General features: G+C 44.8%; 1 protein-coding gene across 1 annotated transcript in view; it reads right to left on the bottom strand.

Annotated features, from left to right (window-relative positions):
• The window catches only part of spon1b (spondin 1b), a 122674-nt gene that overhangs the window by 28972 nt on the left and 66410 nt on the right, over positions 1–27292 (bottom strand). Inside the window, exons 7-8 of the mRNA XM_063196817.1 lie at positions 6965–7029; positions 2152–2353 (exon numbers count right to left, since the gene is read on the bottom strand). Of these exons, the coding sequence (XP_063052887.1) occupies positions 2152–2353; positions 6965–7029 (267 nt within the window). The remainder of the gene's footprint in view (positions 1–2151; positions 2354–6964; positions 7030–27292) is intronic.

The raw sequence follows: 27292 nt of genomic DNA on the forward strand, positions 1-27292 counted from the left end.
TGCTATGACATAATACAGGGCCTTTAGTAATGCACTACAACTCCGTCATTGCCATCCTGATAACAACAAATTTATAACGCCATGTTTTAACGGGTTAATATAAAACTCCGGCATCATCTGTTTTGTGTGTGTGTGTGTGTTGACGCCAGCAGAGGGCAGGCCTACAGTATGGTGCTGTGAGTGAGTGAGGCCCCCCTGGATGCTGTGCATATTTACATAGCTCACACACTCACACACACACACACACACACACACACACACACACACACACACACACACACACACACACACACACACACACACACACACACACACACACACACACACACACACACACACGCTAATGCTGTTTAGTCTGGAAGGCAACTTGGGTAAATATGGGCGTCTTAATGGGACCCATAACAACACACACACACTGAATGTGCTACAGTGTGTGTGCTTGTTTGTTTGTGTGTGTGTGTGTGTGCTTGTTTGTTTGTGTGTGTGTGTGTGTGTGTGTGTGTGTGTGTGTGTGTGTGTGTGTGTGTGTGTGTGTGTGTGTGTGTGTGTGTGTGTGTGTGTGTGCGCGCGCGTGCACACTGTGGGTTTTTTTCGACTCATAATTTATTTTTTCAGAGCATGGCATGTGTTTGTTTGTTTGTGTGTGTGTGTGTGTGTGTGTGTGTGTGTGTGTGTGTGTGTGTGTGTGTGTGTGTGTGTGTGTGTGTGTGTGTGTGTGTGTGTGTGTGTGTGTGTGTGTGTGTGTGTGTGTGTGTGTGTGTGTGTGTGTGTGTGTGTATTTGTGTGCGCATGTATTTTTTTCATCTCATAATTTGTTTTTTCAGAGCGTGGCATGTGTTTGTTTTGGTTTCCACCAGGGAGCCTGGCCGCTTGTGTATTCACGCAGCCTGAGAGAGTCCCAAATGTGATTTCTCCCGAGTCAGCTGTGGGACCTAGCAAGCAGTACACGAGGAGCGACTATAGCTCTAACACAAAAATAATACAAAAATACAGGAAAAACTGTTGGTAACAGCTAATTTCACTCTCCCTTCTTCATCAGTTAGGTATTAATACCATGCTTACATGATACCACAGGGTTAGGACTTGCATTAGGTATGTCCAGTGTGAATCTACAGTATAATATTAGATGCTGTGTTGATATTATACAGTAAAAAAAATGAATCTTTTAAAGTGCAACCGGATGTTTTACATTGCTTATGAGTTTGGAGAGCAGTGGTGGACAGTTTTCAGTCAGTGTTTACAAACGCAAACACCACATGAATGCAACTTTGGGTGTGCGCCATCATTGCAACATATCCAACACAACTTTGCTGAATTTACCAAACCACACATAAGTGCCTTGAATAAGAGTGTCTGGTAAGTGACATAATGTAATGGAAAGGGGAGCCGTGTCTTTATAGTGTAGTTTATGGCTACCGGTATGTCTCCTTTGGGGTGGTGTTGTAGGTCATTATGACTACTGGTATGTCTCTTTTTTTATGGGGGGGGGGGTTGTTGCAGGTCTGAACCACTAGGATACATAGTGAATAACTAGGCATCTCTTTCACATTCACATAGTCTACTACAAGTCACATTCACATAGTACAAGGCTTGCGTGCAGCACGGGGACGGGGCAGTGAGAGCGTGAGCGGTTCGCAGGCTGTCCAGTTGTCCTTTTTACACGGGCAGTCTGTGTGCGCGGTCTACGAATGGGAATCAGCATCACGCCCCAGCCTTCCAAGACTTCCCAGACGACCATACATTTCAATGGGAGCCCACTAACAGTACGCTCACACTTGCGCAGAAAATACACTTGTCTTGTATTTTCAAGTTGCCCTCGTCCACGCTACCGCTTGTGGGCCCATCCTTGCGCCACACTGACAAGCTGACGCTTTACAGGGTATTGGATACAGACCCTGGAGCAATGTGGGGGTAGGTGCCCTGCTCAAGGGTATTACAGCCTTGGATGGATATGTGTAGGGAGAGGTAGGGGTGGGATTCGAACCTGCAACCCCCTGATCTTAACCCCTTAGCGCAGCACTATGGCTCTCTGTAATGTCACAGCAATGTTGTTATGATGTAGTTAAGCATGTTCAGCAAGTGAATAGGGTCGCCGGCGACCCCTGCTGCAGTAAGAGGCTACGTCTCTTTCCCTAACCACATAGTCTTTACCTCGTAGGTGACCCCGCTGTCAGTGCCGGCATCCCAGGGAATGAGGTCCTGCGTCAGCCGCTGCACCCAGCCGCACTCCTTGGTGCACAGGTCCTCCGCAGACAGGCCCACGTTCCAGTCGGGGCTGGGGCCCAGCATGGTGAGGAAGGACATCAGGTGCCTCACACGGTCCACGGAGAATTCGGCAGAGGGGGCCGCCCGGCTGGAGGTGAGAGGAGGAGAAGAGATAGGAGAAGGGGGAAGAGGAGGAGTGGAGGAGTGGAGTAGAGGAGAGGGCAAAGGGAGAGATGGGGAAGAGGAGGGGTGGAGGAGAGGAGGAGAGGAGTGGAGGATTGGGTGGAGGGAGAGATGGGGAGAGGAAGGAGGTAGAGGTGAGGAGAGGAGGAGAGGAGGAGTGGAGGAGAGGGGAAGAGGGAGGGATGGAGAGAGGAGGAAGGGAGGTGAGGAGGAGGAATGGAGGAGTGGAGGAGTACAGGAGAGGGCAGAGGGAGGGATGGAGAGAGGAGGAAGGGAGGAGAGGGAGAGAGGGAAAGCGGAGCAGAAGTGAGGAGAAGAGGGGCAGAGGAGGAGTAGGGGAGAGGAGGAGAGAAGGAGGGAGAGAGGGAGGAGAGGGGCCGAGGAGGAGTGTAAAAGTTAGGGTGACCATAGTAAAATGTTTGTAAGTTATATTAGAGGCATGTACTGTAGATATTATCGAGTCAGTGACTCCATGGCCTTAGTTAATTACTATAATGCATTGCTTTCTGCTGTAACAGTCATGTAAGGCAGTGGTTCCCAACCTATGGGTTGTGACCCAACCTGTGGGTCACCAAAGATCCACAGTGGGTCGCGAAGCCCTCTTGTTTTTAAGGGCTTTTATTTTAATACCATACTTAGCCCATGTTGAATAAATGACAAAGCATTTAAACTGATGCATAGAAGCAATAAATTGTAAGTGATACATTAAACATTTATTCTATATTTGACCAAAGACAAATTGAGTAATAAAATTATAACTAATGAGTTTTCACAGGAAACAGAGCATCATCCTCTCGGTTGGGTCACCAACGCATAGCCTACCAACCGGCCTGGCAGAGAAACAATGTCATCCCGACAAGCCTTGCACTACTGACTACAAGAGGTCACGGACACCAGATGAATGGGGACCATCACAGTGTTGCCTATAGCGTGAGGTGAGAGCATGCAGTTTTGCCACCCGCGATGTAGTCTCATCTCATCTAGCACCGTATCCACCCGGAGCCTCGGACACCGCACAGCTGTCTGCTTTGTAAAGCGACGCGTCCAACTCTCGCCTCGATCGACACATCTATGGACAATCTGACATCTATGGACATTTTCTATAGGCCTACTGCTTATTTATTTAATGTGTGTATTTATGTTCACATTTTAAGTCTTATGATCTCTGCACGGTGTGGAGTTGTACCAGAACCGTCATTTCACTACAAGCTGTAACCTTGGTTATGGCTTTGTATGTGACAAATAAACTACTCTACTCTACTCTACTCTACTCTCTACTACTCTAAAAATGTAGTGCAATGCCTTACATTATAAATATAGTAATATTGTAATATTAGGGATTACTCTGGAAAGCCAATGTTATCAGTAATGCATTACAGTTTTTGAGTTAATTGCCAAAACTGCTTAGCACTTCGATGGGCATCCTTCTGACAACCCTGTGGTCCCTCAAGCTTTATATTAAATTATGAAAGTGTATGTGCGCCTTATCTAAAAGTGCTTGTCTGCCTTGGAGAGGCATATCATTTCGTAGCATTACAACAGAGTTGTATCTTTGTACCACAGTGACTGATGCTTTCATTACTGTGCACAGTGCTTGCTACTGTACTTGCTGGATTGCTCATAATAATAATAATAACTTGGTTTTATATAGTGCCTTTCAAGGAACCCAAGGTCGCTTTTACGTGGGGGGGGAGGGGGGGGGTGAAGGGGCAGGGGGAAGGGCCAGTGAAGTTAAGGTCCATATGACTCTGTGAATAGATGGGATTTAAGGTGCTTCTTGAGGCTTCTTCAGGGGCCATTGCCTTTGTAAGCAATAATTATATTATCTCAAGTAGGGCGTGTGGATGGATTTGGATATCTGTCCAAAGTGGAAAACAAGCAGGCTACAGCAAACACACAGCATACCAGGGTGAGTGCAAGTAGAACAAGTTAAGAGAGCAAGTACATGTATGTTTAATGAACAGAGGGGATTTTGTTTTAAAAGATCTTCTGCAAAATGCAGAGATCTGCCCATGCTTTTCAGGCTTGTTGCACCTCTGAGAAACCACTCAAGAGACCAGTTTCATCTCTGATTACCATAGACATTGTAACAAGTAATTAGCTATAAACTTTTTCAAACTCATTTAAGTACAGTATAGAAGATAATGTATAAACTTTTAAAACCTTTTACGGAACAATCCATTAGATCATCACCTCTGATCGCCAGAGTCATTGTGAGGAGCAATTAGCCATAAACTTCTTAAAACTCATTAAAGGAGCAGATAATGTCTATGACCCTTGAAAAAAAACAATCCATGCAGCACGGATACACACAGACCCACCATGCAGCGTAATGGATCAAGTCTCGTGTAATATTCATGATGTTTACGTGGCCACTTGAACTCTGCCGGCGTCGCGGAGCCACTGCCAAGATTGATTCTGAGGGTTTCTTGCCAGAAGAAGATGGAGAGGCCTATACTGCTCGGCACCACCAGGACTGGGGGGCAAGGCAAATCTTAAATAACACATGAAACTCGGCTGCAAGGAAGTAGGGGGGTGGGGGTGGTGGCGGGCTAGGGTTGGACTGGCCATCTAGCATAGCGGGCATTTCCCGGTGGGCCCCTATTTTCAAATATTTTTATTTTTTTACTATTTTTTTACACTTCTAAAAATAGGGGCCCATGAGGGTGCAGAGCCCACCGGTGAGTAAGCTCTGCTCTGATCATTATGAAATTAAAGTGCCCGGGCCCTATTTCTCCCCCATGAAGGGCCCCTTTAAGCTAAAAGTGCCCGGGCCCTACTTCTCCCCTAGACTAGCCCTGGCTGTGGGTCGTTCGTTCTGCTGTGCACTCATGGTACCAAAGCCCGAAGCAGGAGTCTGGCACCAAACTTTTAATGGGCCATAAACCAAACCGAAAAACAAATAATGAAAGAAGGAAAGAAAGAAATAAGGAAAGAACGAAACTAAATAAAACTCCAGACCCAAAACACCACCAACAACTACAACAGCCAGAATGAGAAGCCACCTGGAGCTGTTCTCTTCTGTGAGAGGTAGAGGATGTTTTTTTCCGTTTTGTTTCATTTTATTTATATATTTTTCTCTCCCTCCCTGTACAGCACCTGGAGGAAGAGAGGAAGAGAGAGGAGGGAGAGACCTGCGTGGCCCTCAACACGGTGCAGCCGTTTATCTCCTATCCCCCCCTAATCCCACAAAAATAATGAGCTGCTTGGCAAACTGCTTGCATCGAAAAACAGAGAGAAAATTGGCTAGGCTTAATTGACAGTTTGATCCGCTCCCTATACCGCCCTCCACACCCCACCCCACCACACCCCACCCCACCACAGCCCACCCCTAGAGCAGGTCAACTGGATGTCCTGATAGAATGAGGCTGGGAGGCTATGTGATGTGGGGGGTATGGATGCTATTAACCTCCATTGGCACAGCCCCCCAGGACAGCGTCAGCATGGAAGCTTTCCATCGCTCGCAAACACAACAGCTCATCAAATATTTAACGGCTCATTAATGAGGTTTTAAGGGAACATCCTTAGCAGCCAGGTACTGAAAAGACAACACGGCTGCTGCTGCTGCTGCTGCTATAACCAAGGCAATGATGCTTAAGGATCACTGAGCTGGAAATGTAGGACAACCTGAGAGAATGGCATGCAACATACAAAAAAAAACGATGAATAATTGAGCAGAGACAAATACTTTGCTTTCCACATTGTCAAGTTCCCATGATGTTTCATTTAATGATGTGATTGTTTAATAAATTACTATTTCATTTAAATGACAAATGTTTATTAATAAATAACTTATTTACGATCTGCATTTCACTTTCAATGGAAGGTTCATAAATAGCTCAGCAGAACTGAAGAGTGTAGACGGCCAGACTAGACTAACTGTAGGGCTACAGAGACGACAGGAAGGGAGAAAGGGATGGAAACAGAAATAAACACAAACACACTTAAACATTGAGGGGTGTGTGTGTGTGTGTGTGTGTGTGTGTGTGTGTGTGTGTGTGTGTGTGTGTGTGTGTGTGTGTGTGTGTGTGTGTGTGTGTGTGTGTGTGTGTGTGTGTGTGTGAGAGAGAGAGAGACAGAGAGAGAGAGAGAGAGAGAGAGAGAGAGAGAAAGATGGGGAAGACAGAGGAAAGAGAAGAGAAGAGGAAGACAGAGGGGTCTGGTGGAGCACAGTACTGTACGGCCAGCAGACGTACATGTTGAGGGGGTGCCAGGCAGAAAGAGAAGGAAGACAAAGAATGAAGGAAAGAGAGAGAGAGAAAGAGACAGAGAGAGAGAGAGAGAGAGAGAGAGAGAGAGAGAGAGAGAGAGAGAGAGAGACAGAGAGAGAGAGAGAGAGAGAGAGAAGAGAGAGAGAGAGAGAGAGAGAGAAAGAGACAGAGAGAGAGAGATAGAGAGAGAGAGAGAGAGAGAGAGAGAGAGAGAGAGAGAGAGAGAGAGAGGGAGAGAGAGAGACTGAGGCAAAGACAGAGACAGAGACAGAAAAGGGAAGGACAGAGAGAGAGAGAGAGAGAGACAGAGACAGAGACAGAGACAGAGACAGAGAGACAGAAATGGCTGGAGACAGAATACTTACATGTTGAGGGGCTGCCAGGCCGGCCACTGAGCCTTGGTCTTAATGACTGTCATCACGTCATCCCCCTGCAGACACAGACAGGAGAGAGGGGGACAGGAGGGGGAGGGGTAGAGAGAGAGCAGAGGGTTAGAGTTCATCAGCTCTGATATTACTTCTTTATTTGGATTGACAGATATAGTTTTTATCATGGCACAATCCAAATGTGGCGTAGAGGAGTCTTACACAGCACTAGAAATCTTCTGTTCATGACGTTCAAACACCTGTGCAAAGGCAGACTACAAGACAGGATGGCACACATGCCACATAGCACATACAGCACATTCTCACATTAAACACAAGCAGAGACTGAGCATACACACATCTCTCTCTCTCTCTTTTGCGTGCACACACTTGCAAGCACAAACGTACACACAAACACACACACACACACGCACACACACACACAAAAACACGCACACTCACACGCACATGCACGCACACGCACACATAAACCCACGCACACACACACACACACACACACACACACACACACACACACACACACACAGGTGTGAGAGGAAGCAAGAAAGACATTAGCAAACAACATTTATTTCACGGTCACATAATTCTGATGGACCCAGACATATTGGAAGCAATGACATTCAGTGGCAGATAAAGAAGTGCTGAAATCAACAACCGATGGAGGACTGGGGCTTGTTGTCCTCACACTATCTCAGTGTACAGTCAGCAAGAAGCAGTGGCCGACACGACAATACCCAGTACTCAGCGTGCTCAGAATACATGTACAGCAGTAGCAAAAGTTGTTGAACAATGTCCGGACAGCCAACTACAACAACACTATGTTCAAATTCTGAAGTAGGACTCCAGTCTGAACAAGTAAGTAAGTTTAAAAATGAACTTTTCATGACTCCGAGCCCCTGTTCCAATCCAACTCTGGCTAAACAGAATTCATGAAGTTGTTTAGCATAAATGAATACCAAATTCCTATCCCACTTGGGACGAGGAGCCTCGCATTATGTAACAACATGCTCAGAGTCGGGACGTGCCGAAAAAGACTTGGGCTGCCAATCAAACGTTGAATCCATTGGAAAAGAAGCAGCCTCAAATTAATTCAAAGCTCGGTGCTGGCATGGCACTGTAGGTGTCCTCTCCTCACTAGCCGTGTATATTGCAGTGTGTGTGTGCGTGCGTGCGTATGCGTGCGTGCGCGTGTACGTGTGTGTGCCTGCATGCCTGTGCCCGTGTGTGTGTGTGTGGTAGCAACAGATGCAGATGCCGTTTGTCTGTTTAGCTACTGAAAAATTCACATCCCGTCTGTAAATGCCGCCGTTTGATGTATTACTAAGCAGGGGATTGTGGGGGAGCCTGTTGTCAGCGTCTGCAGTCCCACATGAAAGTAAAGAACAGATAGACCAAAGAGGGCTTGAGAAAAGGCCATTAATTTGGGGACGAGACGAGAGAGAAGGAGAGAAACAATTTTTCGCTCTTGAAAAATGTATAAGGAAATGGAGATCCCTGAAATGAGACGACTCCTCCGTCTGTGGAAATGGGTACAGTAAACAATACTGGAATAGATAGTGAGAAGAAAGAAGAGAGAAGAGAAGAGACAGGAGAGGAACAGAGAAAAGAGAGGAAGAGTGAGTAGAGAGAAGAGAGGAGAGAGGAGAGAGAAGAGAGAAGAGGAATAGAGAAAAGAGAGAAGAGAGGAAAAGTGAGAAGAGGAATAGAGAAAAAGAGGGATAGAGAGAACGATGAACAGCGAGAAAGAGGGATAGAGAGAAAGAGGAATAGAAAGGAAGACAGAGCAGAAAAAGGAGAGAAAAGGGAGAGCATAAGACTCCAAGACTTTTAAAAGTTTATAAAAGGGGTCTTGAATAAAGCAATGAATAAATGGTCCACCGACCGCACTTTTGAATTGCTTTGTCTGTCTGTATCATTACTATCACTACTATCTGTTCTGAGAAATCAGTGAAAATGATGCCATAGCAAGAAGAAAGAAGCAAGAAAGAACGAGTAAGACAACTACATAGAACCACACACACACACACTCACACGCAAGCACGCACATACTCGCAAATGCACACACACACACACTCACAAACGCATGCACGCACGCACGCACGCACGCACGCACACATGCACGCACGCGCACACACACACACACACACACACACAAACACACACACAGAGCACATGTTTCTTTTTTGTCTTCCCCTCTTCCCTCCTTCTCTTTTGAAATACACGGATGGCTGACAGCTCTGAAGTGGTGCTGAAGGGCTGCCCTCCTTAGGGGCTATTTTGGAGTAGAGAGGCAGACAGAGAGAGGGAGCGGGAGAGACTTTAGCCCCCCCAGCTTCAGAGAGGCAGGCAGGGAGAGGGAGAGGCTCTAGCCCCCCAGCCCCAGCTCATCTCGGCTGGGCTAAGAGTGCTCTCCGCTGGCCCCCTGGGGCCTAAACCAGCTCCAGGCCCTGGATGTTACAGCCCAGCTGACCACACACAGACACACAGAGAGAGAGAGAGAGAGAGAGAGAGAGAGAGAGAGAGAGAGAGAGAGAGAGAGAGGGGGGGGGGGGAGATGAGAGAGAGAGAGAGAGAGAGAGAGAGAGAGAGAGAGAGAGAGAGAGAGAGAGAGAGAGAGGGGAATGGGAGGAGGGAGAGAGAGAAGAGAGATATATAGAGAGAGAAACAGAGAGAGAGAGAGAGAGAGAGAGATGGGAGGAGGGAGAGAGAGAGAGGTAGAGAGGTAGAGAGAGAGAGAGAGAGAGAGAGAGAGAGAGAGAGAGAGAGAGAGAGAGAGAGAGAGAGAAACATGTAGTGTTAACACTTAAAGAGTCGGTTTAGCATATTCTAGAGTGAGCTTGTTCCCAGAGTACTCTCTAAGTGTTGAATTAAATCTGTTTTTATTTACGGTGCATGTTTGCTCTGGTCCCTATCTACACTGACAGACAGAACAGACTGTCCGATCTGGTCAACAGACACAGTGTGTCCGTCACACAATGCTCACTCCCTGGCTGCTCACAACACAACACAGCACAGCACAACACAGCACAGCACAGCACAGCACAGCACAGCACAGCACAGCACAGCACAGCACAGCACAGCACAGCACAGCACAGCACAGCACAGCACAGCACAGCACAGCACACTGTCTCTTTCCCACGAATACAAATGGATTGATCCCAACTTATTTTTAGAGCAGCCCGAAGTTGGTCTCACTCACTCTGTTTTTTTTTTTGCAGAATACCTTGAGCTGCATGGGCCTGGGTGATTTTACCCAAAATAAATATGAAAATGTCCCTGATATACCTTGGCAGCAGTGTCAGCGGTAAAGCTATTTCTAGTGTGTATTTGCACGGCAAAGACAAAAAAAAAACATTACAGGAAGGAACACACCCTTCCATACATAATGAATTGCTACGTATAAGATGATTTATGTCATGGGATATTTGAGGTCATATTATTAGAACTTTTTAAAATGAACATCCTTATTGTGATTGGGCATACATCATAGTGCTAAAGTTATGCTGCTGGATATATTCAAACAAGACGCTGTTTTCAACACCTACAGTGCACCATACAATGAAGGGCACTATACAATTGACTATTCAATAAACACAGGTAGAGTGACCATCTATCCGACAATAAAAAGGTGGACATATTTTTGGAAGGGGGGTTTGGGGGTCCTCCTCCAAGTTTCCTAGATGCAATTTCAAGCATTTAAATGCATTTTAATCAACCAGTCGTCCGGTTTAATGCTGTGCCAGATGCCGGACAAGGCAGTGAAAAGATGAACGCTCCGACCTAAAGACGGACATCTGGCCACCATAAACACAGGCACGATACAAAGTAATAATGATTCTCTGTGTAAATGATTCTCTGCGGCAACACTTAGAGAGTACTTTGTAACCAAACACTCACTAAAAGAGGTTACATCAACTTTTTAAGTGTTGATTTAACACTGAATGCTTTCGGTGCAGCAAGCAGCGAGGTGTGGTAAACATGACCCAGTGGCACCTAGGGAAAATCGTTTGCTTGACATTCAGACAATATTGAAGGTCACGATTCAAGTGAAAACTCTGGCAAATCTTTCTTTAGACACGATGGGCATATACCGCCTTGATCATCATGGTTTTAGAGCAGGGGTGCGTTTCTCAAAGGTGTAGTTGTTAGCCAGCTAGCAACTTGGGTAGTTGCCAATGGGAAATTGCATTGGAAACAACAAAGTAGCTAACGTAGTTATCAACTATGGTTTCGAGAAACACACCCCATTATTGTTGTATTATGCGAGACTATATGAGATTGATGAGAGTCTTCATACACCTGACTAGCTCTGTTGATCAATTAAATTAAACCCTTTTGTTAATTAAATTCTCTTTTGATTCAAAACTTTGTAAAATAATATGCAATTTCTTTTTCTTGAACATTCTTTCGTGATGATGAATCATTCAATTATGTTCAGTTTCTCCAAGTTACTGAATTTGTATTCAAATTAGTATTCAGAAGAGCACAGCAAGAGCATAGCTGAGCTGCGTAATATATTCAATAATTAGCCACACACATGCATGCATCATAAAATTCAATAATTGTAACATAACAACACATTTGTCTTGCATGATTAGCAGAGGAAAAATGCTAACCCATTCACATCTGCACCCAATTAAAGTGCATTCACACTGTGTTTCACTCACACAAATCTGTATTATCATAGTCATGGGCATTTATTATTGAGGTAGCTGTCACATTTAATGAGAGATACAAAACTGGCAACTATTAATTATTTTTAATTATGCTTCATCTCCCGTGAGTTTTCCTATCCTTCAGGGTTTCTGTCCTCCATTCAGGTAGATACGGTAAAGAACTCTGTCAAACATTTGACAATCCCACATGGTAATTATTTGTCACCAGAATCTCAACATGAGGAAGAGAATTCATTTTGAACATCTCACCTCTGAATTTCCGCATGTTTCCTCATTATAATAATGTTGATTGCACTAAGTTAAGGGCATCCTATACAGCTCTACCGTATCTGTCATCATTTGTTGATATCATTGTGTGTTCCTGATAAGCGTTTACTTGGTTGTTACCTCTTACTTAATCCTTTGCTCATCACTTGGAAATCATTGCTTTTAAGCTATGTGTCATTGCATCACATTACATTACATTGAATTTGGCAGACGCTTTTTAACCAAACTGACTTACAATCGAGGACATAATCATAGCCGACATCACTAGCAGATACACAGGAAATATACAGAACAAGTGCAGTTGCTAAGTAGGGTTGTTTTTTTTCCTTTACACTGGCTACCTCTCTGTAGGTCTGATTTGTTTCCTTCAGGTTATCTGCTACTTTTCTGTCTGCCTTTCTGTGCATCCGTCTTTTCACCTCCTTCAATTTACGGGTAGGAATGTCTGCAACAGTCATTGCTACCATTGGATCAACAAAGTAAATATTAGTACATGCAAAATATATGCCTATCAAAAGATCATTGCATACAGTATGTAAAGTTGTAACAAGGATTGTAATAGAGGACACAGTGGGCACCTTCAAATACAGACAGACTAGGGCTGCACGTCACGATTATGGAAAAAATGATAATCACGATTATTTGGGTCAAAATCGGAATCACGATTTTTAGCAGAATTTTATTTAAAATGATAACAAAATGAAACAATCAAGAATGAATTATATGAACAAAATAAAACTGAATTGTAACTTAGAAACAGCAGCATGTCACTATGTTCTGGCTTCAAGTACACTCAAACAGGTCACTATTGGCAAGATTAGATCCTGATTGAAATCACGATTTTGATATCAAGATTAAATCACGATTTTCGATTATTTTCGATTAATTGTGCAGCCCTAAGGCAGACAAAAAAACCAAGCACCCCTTCCCTAGTTTTTTTCTCAAAGTCATCATTTCTGTGCAGTGTTAATAATTTCCAGAATCATTTGGCCCTGTCTTTCCCCCGCAGGCTCTGAGCAGTGGCCCCTCCTCTGGTGACTTAAACGGTCGGTGTAATTGTACGTTTGTTTTTTGGACTTTCAAACGCACAAGATGGGGAATGGAAATGAAATGGGAGTGAGAATGGGAGAGTTTCTCTTTTCAAAAGGATTTTTGGGAGCTGTTATGCTTCTGTGCTATTGTTTTCTTTTACCCTCCCCTCTCTGCTATTTCAGCCATGTTCTGACAAAAATACAGAGCTTTTTTTCTTCTTACAATCTAATGACTGAGCCTTGGCACACACACAGAGGGAGAGAGAGGGAGAGAGAGAGAGAGAGAGAGAGAGAGAGAGAGAGAGAGAGAGAGAGAGAGAGAGAGAGAGAGAGAGAGAAAGGGAGGCAGGGAGGGAGGGAGGGAGAGATACAGAGAGGGAGGGAGAGAGAGGGAGAAAGAGAGAGAGAAGGAGAGAGAGAAAGAGGGGGATGGAGAGAGAGAGGGAGGGAGAGAAAGAGAGAGGGAGGGAGAGAGGGGGGGGTGTATTCCCATGGACACTGAAAATGAAAACTACTTTCCTTGTATATAATATATATATGGATATATATATATATATGGATACGCACTCACTATTCTATAGAGGATACATCATTACTGCCATTGTTTCCCTGAATAAAAATCTTGACAATAGGAGGCAGAGATGGAGATGTGATGTGAGAGAGCAATATAGTTTGGTTTCACACCTTATGAGGACACAAACATCCACCAAGACACACACACATGCGTGCCCGCATGCACACACACATGCGCACGCACACAAACGCATGCATGCATGGACGCACCTGCCATCTTTTTCTCTCAGTCATTCTCAGTCTTTAAGACTTCTTTGTCTCATTCACATGCACATCTGTATAGCCCTCTCCGCACAGTACACTCTGTTTCTTTCATTCACACAAGCACCCCTAAAACAGACAACAGCGTGAATGCACACATGCTCACGCACACGTACACGCACACGCACACGCACACGCACACGCACACACACCTTATCCTTTGTACACACAGTGCAAAATGACTAGATCAGTGTTTCCCAACCACTGTGCCGCGGCACACTAGTGTGCCGTGAGAGATCGTCAGGTGTGCCGTGGAAAATTCTTTTTTTTTTTTTGTGAATTCATCGTTATTATCAGCAAATAATGCCTGTCATTTTCTAGTAGCCTTGTGTCTGCTGTTGACTGGCATCCTAAGCATGAAATAATTCCTTATCACTAGGTGGCAGCAGATAGCGAATTGCATTGAAGTATCTTCAGTAGCCCTAACAAAAAACGTCCATCAGCTGCTAGTCAAAACAATCCTCCTGACGTGACTGATAATTAACTTCTTTCATTCTTCATTAAATAGGTCAGAAAACCAAAATCCTACCTTGAAACAGATTTGTGTTTTGCTTACAACCTTACTGAAGTGAGGTAGTGAGGTGGTGGCATGATCGAGCACACAACGTAGTTTGTTGGTCCGCGTGCTTTCTAGTCGAGTGTGAGGATGCCGAGAACCTTCAAGCCAGACTATCCAACTGCTGGTAAGCATAATTAGCCCGGTTTTAGGGAAAGGGGAAAGCGATTACCTCCTGTTACCTCGCGGGGAAACTTGCACCTTTGTCACAAACACCCCAGGCACAATTTCCAATCAGGTTTTTAATAATAATATGACCGTAATATCTTGCATTTGAAAACATCAGATTTCCGCTTTGAGTTAATGGAGCGCTGTCAAATTGTCCGACTTCTTCTGACCGACCTCGTCCTTTTGCAACACTGTGATTGTGGTCAAACAGCATTTTAGGGTGGGCCTTAGCCAAAGGTGAAAGACGCATAGGTTTCACATTAAGATTAAGTGAGTAAAATATATATATTGATATTTTTACATATGCATCTTCAGTGAAATATTTCCCAAATGTTGCTACTGACAGAATAAGCATTATTTTCTGTATTCCCGCTAATAGAATGCTTTTGGACAGAATAACAATTTGTAAATTGTAGGCCTGCTTTGAAGTTTATAGCTTCTTTAAAGCCCATTGGGAAACTCCAACTCTCCAACTCCCATTGTCATTGTGACACAGCACTCCACAGCACACAAGTGAACACTGCACACAACGAAATTGCATTTATGCCTCACCCGTGCAAGGGGGCAGCCCTCAGTGGCGCTCCATGGGGAGCAGTGCGGTGGGACGGTACCATGCTCAGGGTACCTCAGTCATGGAGGAGGATGGGGGAGAGCACTGGTTGATTACTCCCCCCACCAACCTGTCGGGTCGGGAGTCGAACCGGCAACCTCTGGGATGCAAGTCTGACGCCCTAACCGCTCACCCATGACTGCCCTCATAGTAAGAAGTGAACATTAAGTATTTGAAAGAGGAAATATGAAATTTGACTAAAAAAATACAGTTTTGTGTTTATTTGATTGCTATTCAAGACACGTTGTAGCCGCCTATATTAACAATATAGTCATTCTTATCAGAGAATAATTTGTTTTCATTATTTCATCATTTTTGGTTGGTGGTGTGCCGCGAGATTTTTTCAAGGGAAAAAGTGTGCCTTGGCACAAAAAAAGGTTGGGAAACACTGGACTAGATGATATTGCAGAGGGAAGGGAAGGGAAGGGAACTCATGGATGTGATAAGGCGGAGTGTTTTGCCATATAAGGGCTCCCGCGACCTTTTGGGGCGCAGACACCAGCAGTTACAGGTCACACAGGAAAATGTCTCCGCAAAGGTCACACTCAAACGTCCCACACACACCGAACCGTACTGCGGCGGCAAGGTGCCAATATACAGTAAGCATACACACGTACGCACGCACACACACACACACGTACAGGTATATAGGCACAGACACAGAGGCATATGCACATCACACTACACACATTAAGATGTGCACACACAGAATCACGCAGACACAAACATGTGCATAAGCACACACACACACACACACACACGCACACGCACACACACACACACACACACACACACACACACACACACATGCACACACGAATACACACACACACATGCACATTGTAGGACAAACCGCTAAGAATATGCCACAAAGACGTGAATACAAACGCTGACGAGGTGAGACACTGATGGAGAAGAGGAGCTCTCATTGTTTTCACAGCTGCTGAAAAAGCAGCCTACAAAGTCTCGCTCTCCCTCAGTCTGTCTCTCTCTCTCCGTCTGTCTCTCCCTTTCTCTGTCTCCTCTACCCCCTCTCTTCTACCTCCCAATTTCTCTCCCTCATTCTCTCTCTCTCTCTATCCCTCTCCCCCTCTCTCTCCCTTTCTCTGTCTCCTCTACCCCCTTCTTTTCTACCTCCCAATTTCTCTCTCTCATTCTCTCTCTCTCTCTCTCTCTCTCTATCCCTCGCTCTCTCCCCCTCTCTCTCCCTTTCTCTGTTTCCTCTACCCCCTCCCTTCTACCTCCCAACTCCTCTCTCTCATTCTCTCTCTCTCTCTCTACCCCCCCCCCATCTCTCTCTCTTTCTCTCTCGGTTCCTGGACCCTGCACACAACACAGTATATAGCAGCACCATTCAGCCCTGCCCTGCTCTACTCTGCACTGCTCTGCTCTCCTCAGCGCTGGCTCGGTCTAATCTGAGGTGACTTTCCAAAACCCACTGGCTCCCCAACCGGCACCAAGCAAAGTCAGTGCGGTCAGGTCAGCGCCTGCCTACATCACGTCTGCTTACGACCCCCTTATCACCAGCCATAGCCATAGCCAGCCTGCCTGTCCACCTCTCTTGCCTCACCGTTTGTCACCATGTTTAAAAAAAAAAAAAAAATTTTAGAGGCAGTGTCCTTTAATCTCCTACGGCCTACAGATGACCGCTCATGGCCAGCCCAGCACTCACCACCTGAGGGGAAGTGCATTTGTGTGTGAGTGTGTGTGTGAGAGTGTGTATGTGAGTGTGTGTGTGCTCCAGGACAACCACTTCCTGAGGGGAAGCCTGTATGTGTGTGTGTGTGTGTGTGTGTGTGTGTGTGTGTGTGTGTGTGTGTGTGTGTGTGTGTGTGTGTGTGTGTGTGTGTGTGTGTGTGTGTGTGTGTGTGTGAGTCCAAGTGTGCGTAGTGCTCTTGTGCGTAGTGTGTGTCTGCATGTGTGTTGTGTAAGTACGCGCGCATGTGTGTGTAGTGTGAAAAGTGTGTGCACTTGTGTAGGTGTGTGTGTGTGTGTGTATTCATGGAGGACCTCCTGAGTTTGGGTAGTGTAGTGTGTTGCTAAGGTGATAAATGACTTGCAGCTGCAGGTTTGACTTACTGTACTGTACTGCACAGTGCATTTACACCCCATTGAAGGGCAATGTTCTCATCAGAATGGCTGACAGGTGTCCCAACGCTGTAGCGAAACCTGACACCACTGAACCTCCCACTGCTAACTACTGGGTAATAACCAGAGTGCATAATGCAAAAAAATGCCATTGATTGGCTGGCTATGGAGAGACCATAAACTCTCTTCTCCAATAACAAAAAATATTACTTTTAAATATTACTTTTCTTCATAACGCAATACCTGGACAATGTTTGCCACACTAACAAGTACACACACGCAGTGTTTACAGTACTATTCAGTAATACATTTCACTAAGCTAACACATTCACATGTCTACAGAACATTGTAAAAAGATGCTAGATGTTATGATTTAACGAGAAGCATTGGTTCCACAGCAGACAAAGACCCTTCCTCTAGAGAAGGGGGGAATGGCAGAAACAGTTTGAGAACCACAAGCTTATCCACACCATGATGTTGAGATGCCCAGTGGTATTCATCTCCTTGGGGGGGGGGGGGGGGCAGGGGAGAATGAGAGGCTGCCCAGGACGAGGAGCCTGGAAGTCAGGAAGCCTGGGAACACTTTTAATTGGCCACCCTTCAGTTGTCATTCATCACATTTCTTGTTTCTCGCCAAAAAAGGGTGGACTCAGATGTGTAATAATCATGCTGGGTGAGCAATTTTTCTCTCCTTTTGTTTATGTGTGTGTGTGTATGGGTGTGCGTGCCTGTGTGTGCACACGTGTGTGTGTGTGTGTGTGTGTGTGTGTGTGTGTGTGTGTGTGTGTGTGTGTGTGTGTATGGGTGTGCGTGCCTGTGTGTGCACACGTGTGTGCACACGTGTGTGTGTGTGTGTGTGTGTGCGCACGCACATCTGTGTGTGTGTGTGTGTGTGTGTGTGTGTGTGTGTGTGTGTGTGTGTGCACATCTGTGTGGGTATGTGTGTTTACAGGTATAGACGCCTGCGTGGGTATGTGTGTTTGCTTGTGTGTGCATGTGTGCGTGCGTATGTGTGTGTGTGTGTGTGTGTGTGTGTGTGTGTGTGTGCTGTGCAGATTTCGGGAGGCATTGTTTTTTAGTTGGCCAGACGTAATGCTAAGCCTGTGTATTCTTCCCCATTTAGCTGCTCTCGCCTGGGTATGAAATCCCTATCCTTGCAAACAAGCCTCGGTGTGTGTGTGTGTGTGTGTGTGTGTGTGTGTGTGTGTGTGTGTGTGTGTGTGTGTGTGTGTGTGTGTGTGTGTATGTGTGTGTGTGTGCGCGCGTCTGTCGGTGTATGTGTGTGTGTGAGTGTGTGTGTGTGTGTGTGTGTGTGTGTGTGTGTGTGTGTGTGTGTGTGTGTGTGTGTGTGTGTGTGTGTGTGTGTGTGTGTGTGTGTGTGTGTGTGTGTGTGCGTGCGTGTGTGTGTGTGTGTGTGAGTGTGAGTGTGAGTGTGAGTGTGAGTGTGCATGCGTGCACTAGCCTGGGTATGAAATCCCCATCCTTGCTCTCTCTCCAATGTAATCCACTCAGTGGGAGGATGGAGGTGGCTGAATCCATACCAATTAAAAACAAAATCCACAGCTTGTTTAGAGTAAATTGGGAAATGCAGAAATGGTAATAGAATATTACATTTCTTACGTAACTCCCCATGCTTTAGACTTCATAAGAAGAAAAATCTCAAGAATGGTTTAGGGAATCTAAACAAAACAAAACGGATTAGAATCATAGTGCAAGTGAATCTGTCATGTCCGTGTGTTCAATTCCACTGAAAAGCCTTCAGAGGAATTAATCAAAAGTTTTAAGCAAATGAGATTGAAAGCATTTTCACTGCCAAAAGGCATCTTCAGTCCTGTCTTTTCTGTCTGGATTAAAGGTGAACCATTTTCAAATTCCAAAAATGAAGGAATCAACTGCTTTTGACTTTTTTACTACACCCCCGGCGAAAAAATGCAGCGGTAGCCTCTTACCGAAGATGGGCCCATTGACAGGCCTATTCCCTCTTTGCTGAAAACACTCAACTACATCATAACAACATTGCTATGATAATGCAGAGATTCTTAAGTAACCGATTGGTCATTACCATTTTGGTGACAACGAGGTTATAATAGATGCTCTGCGCAAAGGGGTAAATTCAACACTTAGAGAGTACTCTGGGTCCAGATACACTCTAGAAGATGTTAGGGCTCTTTACGTCTTTAATCAACACTGCCTGTCTTGTGTAAGACTTAGTTCAATAGGAAACTTTACGGGCATAATCCAGACCAATCAACGACACATGAAATAGCAGAACGTGAAGAATGGCCAAAAATCACTGTGACTGACAGTTTACATAAGCTGTGGAGATGCATGGGGTGGCTTTTCTTCCCTTCGCTGTTTTGAGAAAAGTTTTTCCCATCTCAAAAAAGCACAATTAAATGGTAATTAGCCTCATAGCTAAGGAACTGGATAATGCTACTGGGCAGACTATTCATAATGCCTCATAATAGTAATTACATTTTCCTGAAATTGCCTTAGCAATTCCAGTGATAGATTCGCATTCATGATTAATATAGTACATTGTATTTTAGAAAAAGTTAATTTATTTGAAATTGTGTTTTTTAGTCATCTGTTTATCTGTACTGGAGCTACAATATACAATTTGATTATGTTTACATTTAGTCACCAAATAAATACACTAAAAACTGCAGTGTTAATTCAACTCTATTCTGAAAAAATCGATACAGCGTTGATTCAACTCTTTAGGGAGTTGAAATTACATGGTTTTAGAGCATATGTGAATTCAAAGTGGTAATTCAGGACTCAAAGTTTAATTTAACATAAAAATAAAATTGGACCATACTTGTATATTCTCAGAATGGTGTTGATTTAACACAGAATTTTCTACTGCAATTATGGTACTATGGTTTTGATTTATGTATTGTATTGTATCTCTTGTGGACCTCGAGTCTGTAATTAATAGTGACATCAACAATAATCGATACGGCAATGCGGAGCAGGGCAATTCAATTCAATACGGAAAGTGCCATAATCGATGCGGATATTTTTTCAAGTGTCAATAACTTCTGTGGATATTTCCGGAGGAAATGAATGTTAAATTAAATAAAAGCACTTCAAAGCATTGAAAACTGCTGTTCAGTATCTGACTGCTTGTATTGCCTCATCATGACAGATGAAAAATTTGCTTTGCCCTCAGTAAAAATGTAATGCATTGCAATGCATCGTAGAATCGAATCCAATCCAATCCAATCTTTACCTCCCGAAACTTAATCGAATCGAATCGAGAGGGCAGTGCCAATGCACACCACTAGTAATTAAGTTTATATATAACTATGGATGGAAAAGGTTATTCTATCAAACCTAAACTTTGACAGCGTATAAAACACTTTTAGTAGACCTACACTAAACTTTGGCTTTTTTTGCACACCTCAGCTGGCAGGTGCGTCGGAGATGGTACCATGGGTCACTCAGTAATAGTTTAAAGAAACTCCCGCACACTGACCATTTCGCTGGCATTGCCTGATGAAGGTAGAACAGTGAAATGGTCAGTGTGCGCGAGTTTCTTTAAACTATTACTGAGTGGACCTCATACCTGTCAACTTTGAGCTCCCAAAATTCGGGAAAATTCCCATATTTTAAGCCAAAATCCGGGAAATTTTCTAAAGGCCAAATTTTGACAGTCAACGGGATGACAGAGACAGATCGGACGGTGCGTTCTACTCTGCTTTTCACAACCGTGCGCGTGCACAGACACATCCTGTCTAAAATCCCCCAGCACACGTTTTACAGCGTGGAGAAAACAATGCAATGAAAACAAAACAATGAAATGAGCGTAATGAGTTTATTCTTGTTGTTTTGTCGCATACGTTGTCTGTTCGTGCAAAACTTCGTGCTGGTACAGGTTGTGATTAGGTTAATCGCATGATTCGCTGTTCCGAGGCTGTTTTATGCGTTGCATGAACTGACGGTTTCTGAGGAAAAGAGTGGGCGCACAAGCGCTACGGAGCTCGAGGTTGACAGCTCGTGTTTTCAAGGAACTTCAATACAATTCTTGGTGGTATCTGGCATACCGTCTTCTGGCAGGTAGCTTGATAAGCAAGACCCTCTCTCTCTTCAAGAGGGGGTGTGGCTCGTCGGACAGGGCCGTGGGTAGCCTATAAACAGCCTATTGGACCGACGGTGTTTTTTGATAATGTGACAAATCCGGGATATTTCCGGGAAACATTTCAAATCGGGTAGAAATCGGGAAATGAGTCAAAATTAGGGAGTTTCCCGGGAAATTAGGGATGGTTGACAGGTATGGTGGACCTACACTAACATTCACTTTCTGAAAACCATTCTAAAACTGAAGCAACTGGCCCTGCTAACAAAACTCACTGACACAGTAATCAACACAAACAAGACTCAAATCAAAACTTTTGCGCCTTCAAAACTGACAAAACAAGCATGCCTGACGGGCCTGCAATTAGGCAGACAGGCACCTTCTTCAAGGATAACAAACGTGATCAAAAATAGATTGGGGGTCTGGCTTGAAGAAGTGATTAAGCGGCCAGACATGAAACAGATGGCGAGAGAGAGAGAGAAGGAGGGAGAAAAGAAAGGGATGGAGAGAGAGAGAGAGAGAGAGAGAGAGAGAGAGAGAGAGAGAGAGAGAGAGAGATTCTCATAAACAACTCTGATCAAACAATGCGCTAAGAGAGGCCACAGTACCCAGCTCTCTCCTCTTCCCATGGCCGTGTGTCAGCACTGTACAGGACGCAGGGCTTGACAACAACACCAGAAGATCCTCTCATTTTCAGGGAGGATAATAGGGCCTTGTTGAGGCATAGACAGGAAGATCCAACCGGGTCTCATGTGGCTCAACTGCAACTTATAGTCAGTAAAGACATGCAGTGATAACTCAACACCCAGAGAGTACTTTGGGCCCAAACACACTCTAGATGGTGTTTAAACAACTCTGTAAGTGTTAATTGAATGCAGCGTTGTTGTTTTTTTTAACTGTGTGATCAGGACACCGAGATGTAATAATACATGGATCTGGGGAGGAAGCCCTGGTCTGCTAAAACCTCCATGTAATCCCTAGAAATATGTGGCAGGAATAAACATGATAATATTGCTGCTTCTCATCTTCTGCTTCTCTCGTTCTCGTCTCACACGCAAAATGAGAAAACATGGGAACAGGAGACTGCGTGTGTGTGTGTGTGTGTGTGTGTGTGTGTGTGTGTGTGTGTGTGTGTGTGTGTGTGTGTGTGTGTGTGTGTGTGTGTGTGTGTGTGTGTGTGTGTGTGTGTGTGGCTTGTTCTCTCTCTCTCTCTCTCTCCTTGGTATGTGTATGAGTATACAGCTTGTTGTTCTCACCCACTTGTCCTTCCACATGCGTTGCTTTGTCAATGTCACTCCGAAAATAAGAAACATGTCTGTTATGCAACCATTTGGATTTTCCTGCTGAAGTCTCCAATTCTGATGAAAGATGTTTGACATTTCCATTGAGCCTGTCTTCACTGCGGGTGAGTTCATATTGTCTTTCTTATCCTTCGTTTTTAGGGCACACACACACACGCACGCACGCACGCACACACGCACACAAACATTTCATTGAATATCATAGATACAAGCACACAGGTGCACACAGGTGCACACAGGTACACATAGGTACACACTCACGCACACACACACACACTCACGCACACACACTCACACGCACACGCACACGCACACGCACACGCACACGCACACACAAACACACACACACACACACACCGCAGCACAGCACAGGACTGCAGTACTGCATTATCGTTGGCCTTGCAGGTGGTGTAGAAATCCATTAAAATTTCTTTTCAGTCATGAAATGGTGGACAACCACCCAGCAACGCACAACGCCAACAAGAACATCTTGTTTCATTTCTCACATTAAAAAACACTTCAATGCACAAGAAAAAAAAATCCAACCTAAAAAGTGCGTTTAAAGCAATAACCTGCTCCAGTCACTCATTAAGCCGTATGATCTGTTTGACGCGGAGTGGCATTTGAAATTTTGCTTCATCAAATAAACTGTCTGCAGTCATTTGTAGCCCTGGCATTTCCGCGTGTGGCCGCTCTTTCTGTCTCATTAGGCAATGCCGTCCTGAATAACAGAAGGACAAGGGGGGGGTATGACCCACCAGGATACATCCGTCCAACCAGGGCTGGTCTGGTCATCTGGCATATAGGTCATTTTCCCGGTGGGCTGACTGTCCTCAGGGGTCCATACTGTTGTTTGTTTTTTAAAGTATTTTTTGGGGCTTTTCAGCCTTTATTGTTTTTTGTGAGACAGGACAGTGGAGGAGAGACAGGAAGTGAGCTGGGGGAGAGAGATGGGGAAGGACCGGCAAAGGACCCAGACCGGGAATCGAACCCGGGTCGGCCAAGTGGTAAACATGTGCCCTACCATATCAGCCACGGTAGGGCCCATACTGTTGTTTTTTGTTCACTTTTTTGTTTTGTTTTGCCCTTCGAGACCAGACCTCAATACAGATGCCGCAGCCCATTGGTCTATTTGTAATGTAGATTGTGGACTGAGCTCCATCAAGTTAGAGGTGGGTGAGGGGCTTGTCTATGAGAAAAATGCCCGCTCTGTTTTTCCGCCCCAGTCCAGCCCTGCCTCCACCCATCCCTTTCATGGCTCACCATACCCGCTAACCCACACCTGCCACTCCAACACCCCCAGAGTGGCAGAAACCTGGGTGATTAAAAATCCTTCAATAACGTAAGCGCTGCAATAATGTAGCCATCCAACTTCATGGCAGCATGTCTTGCGAAAGCTAATTTGTCAAGGCCGTTTCAGGGAGTTGTGACATTTTCTTGGGGGGAACGACGCGATCGATCTATCATCCGTGGGACAAATTACATTTCTCAACAACAGCATGATACATGGACAGTTGTGGTTTAAAAAAGCCCTTACTGGGAAAATGAAGAAGGCTGACAAACGTAACTCTCTTCCAGTACAAGAAAAACTTTACTGTCATTTTGACAGTGACTTTATTTTCTGATTCAATGACATTTAGAAAGAGGGAGAACAGCATAGAGAGAGAACAGGAGAGAGGCACAGAGAGAGAGAGAGAGAGAGAGAGAGAGAGAGAGAGAGAGAGAGAGAGAGAGAGAGAGAGAGAGAGAGAGAGAGAGAGACAGAGACAGAGACAGACAGAGAGAGAGCGAGCGGTAGAGAGAGAGAGAGACAGAGAGAGAGAAAGCAAGAGAGAGAGAGAGCTGTCTCTAATTTCCACTATCATCATGACAGTGATTAGAATTCAGATATAGTATAGATAAGTAATATAGAGATGCTGATTAGAGAGAGTAAATTTAACCCAAAATATTCAACGAAGCACATATGTTGTGCTTTAGAGGTGCACTGTGTAATATTTGTAGTAGTTCATTTCCAGAATTCATGCTGTCCTTTCACAACTGTTACCTTTTTAACAAATACTTACCACCACCATCAAATTCCGAACTATTTATAATGACTGGGAAAATTGCACTTTTCATAGATGAAAAGGCGAATCCAGAGAATGGTATAAGAAGGAGATACGTCAGGCCCGTTGTTTTCCGGTATCCCGTTGACGTCAGGTGAACGCCCCTTTAGGAGACCATCCGAGTTTGAGAGTGAATTACGCCTCTAGAGTGCATTTGTGGGATTGAATACTTGGATGACAGTTCAGATTTCGGATGTCAAAATGCAAATTGACGTGTGTCCTCGACACTTCCACCTTGAAATTCTCTTATGGAAATAAAATAAAGGGGTGAAATAGGTTTGTGTTGTGTCTTATTCATTGCACATTATCCAAAGACGGAACACAGGTGTGTGGAATACCTGCAGCATAGGTCGCCAAATCCCGTCCACTTCACTGATCACTTCACTGAAAACGTGATACCACTATTTCAAATACTATTTAATTATGCCATCGTATATTTTTGGGTAGGAGCAACTGTGTAGATGAGGTAATGAGCAATATTAGATAACATTGGTTGCTCTTTCTATCGTAATTTGGCGATAACGTCCAGCATGTTCACAATGTAGGCTAGCTTCAGCGCAATTCACCGGCAAAAGGCTCCCAATTCCGCCCACTTTTCAGGTCACGTCGGTATTTCCGTTACTGTTTATTATTCCTTTATACTGTTGTGCTGATTTCGCTCACACTTGCAGTCCTGGCTTTACCGCTGCAGGAACTGTGATTAGTTTGGTCGTTACTGTGGAAACGGTTGAATAATTTTAGTCCTAAAGTTAAATAGGGAATCGGCCAGGGCGAGTTTGAAGCCAGAATGTCGTTGTGACATTAAAGTTCCATCTCTTTCCAGCTGCCGTTACGACACCCTTCATGCTGCCTATGGCCGTTTGACTCGGTTTTAAATGTCATCACCGTTTCAAATTGTAGGCCTAGGTTATAGCCTTGACATCTCTTTAGTAGGCTATTTCATACACATATGGTGTCCCATGTAAAGTGGATGTTACAGACTTCTCGCGAATATTTCCTCACTGCCTAGTGCCAAAAAAGGGGAAAACTAATGTGGCTTCACTGACAACTGCAACAGTTAGCCTACTGCAAGCAACTGACATCTAGGCCTACCTGGAGTTGCATAAACAAACCAAAATACGAAAGGTGCATTAAACACCGCGCACTGTGTAGGCCTACTGTTCTCCCACCCCCCCCCTCTTCAAACCACGCGTTTCGCCCAGTGCGTCTTCAGGTTCCCGAATACACATTGGGATAAGAGCTAATCTGAAGACGCACTGTGCGAAACGCGTTGCTCGCCCAGGGGGAAAACAATACAAAATAAGTATTCAGTGTGCGATGTTTTTCTGCCTTGCACCTGGAAGGGTTGTGCACAAGGACTTCCATGCACAAATAAATAAATAGGCCTATATATAGGCCTATATATATGACAGGATATTACAATAAATGTACAATGAAAACAACGTGAATGTCAACTGGGATTACTATAGGGCAGACAGTGCTTAACTTCCGACAGTTACCATGAGCGACGCGTCCTATCCCATGCGTCTCCGCCACGCCTCTTCACAGACTACGAATCCCACCTCAGCCCTTTGGATGGCGGTAGTGCGCAACCCTTGTCAGCTGCCACCAAACGCAACAGTAAGGGAAGAAGAAGGGGGGACAACGCCCCCTTAGGAGACCAAACTTGCGCACATCCATTTACATTGTGTGGGCGGAGTTCAGGGTATCTCCTTCTTATACCATTCTCTGGCGAATCTTCTCCATGGTCCGCCATTTTGAATTTCCAGAAATAGGCATTTTTAGCTGCAGAACTTACTGTACTTTGGTCATACTAGTAAATATTTAGTTTAAATATTCGTGAAAAAAATCTAATCTGACAATAGGCAGCACAGTTTCAATGAGCAGCATAGTTGCAATACCTACTATGGCCACCATCTTACACAGAGCACCTTTAACAAAGTCATAATGATACCAGAAGAAAAAACTGATACCAAAATCGTCACTGAGTACAGCGGTAAAGTTACTCAGTAAGTTATCCCTCCCACTGTGAGGTTAGTTATTGTGCAATGACTTTCTGTTGTCAATTTATCAACCGTAAGTAGAGTAGCATTCCTCTGCTGTTGCTGCTGCTGCTGCTGCTGTTGTGTGTGCTCACTTGTACGTCTTGCGGGTGACTGTTTACTGAAAATCTGTGCGGCTTGCAAACATTCAGTCCTGGGCCTAATTGGGTAAACAGGTTGGGTAAATACAGCTGTGTATCGTCTCCTCTCGTCTCATTTGGAACCCCTCTACCCCTTCCTCCTCCTCCTCCTCCTCCTCCATCCCCATTTCCTCCTCCTCCACCACTCCTCAGCACTTGTCTGGAGGAAGTGGAACACGGGTTTTAATTGACACTCGGGCCCCATCCAGATACACATATGTCTATCCTTCCTCATTACACTGTGTCGCTCGCTCTCTGTCCCCCTCTCTCTCTCCCTCTCTCTTTCTCAGTGTCTCTGTCTCTCCTTCTCTGCGTCTCAACACACCAGCCCATTGCCGTCGCTCTCTCTATATTCCTCTCTCTCTTTTTCCCTCTCTCTCTCTTTCTCGGCGTCTCTGTCTCTCCTTC

This window comes from Engraulis encrasicolus, chromosome 4, assembly GCF_034702125.1.
Source record: "Engraulis encrasicolus isolate BLACKSEA-1 chromosome 4, IST_EnEncr_1.0, whole genome shotgun sequence".
Classification (NCBI taxonomy): domain Eukaryota; kingdom Metazoa; phylum Chordata; class Actinopteri; order Clupeiformes; family Engraulidae; genus Engraulis; species Engraulis encrasicolus.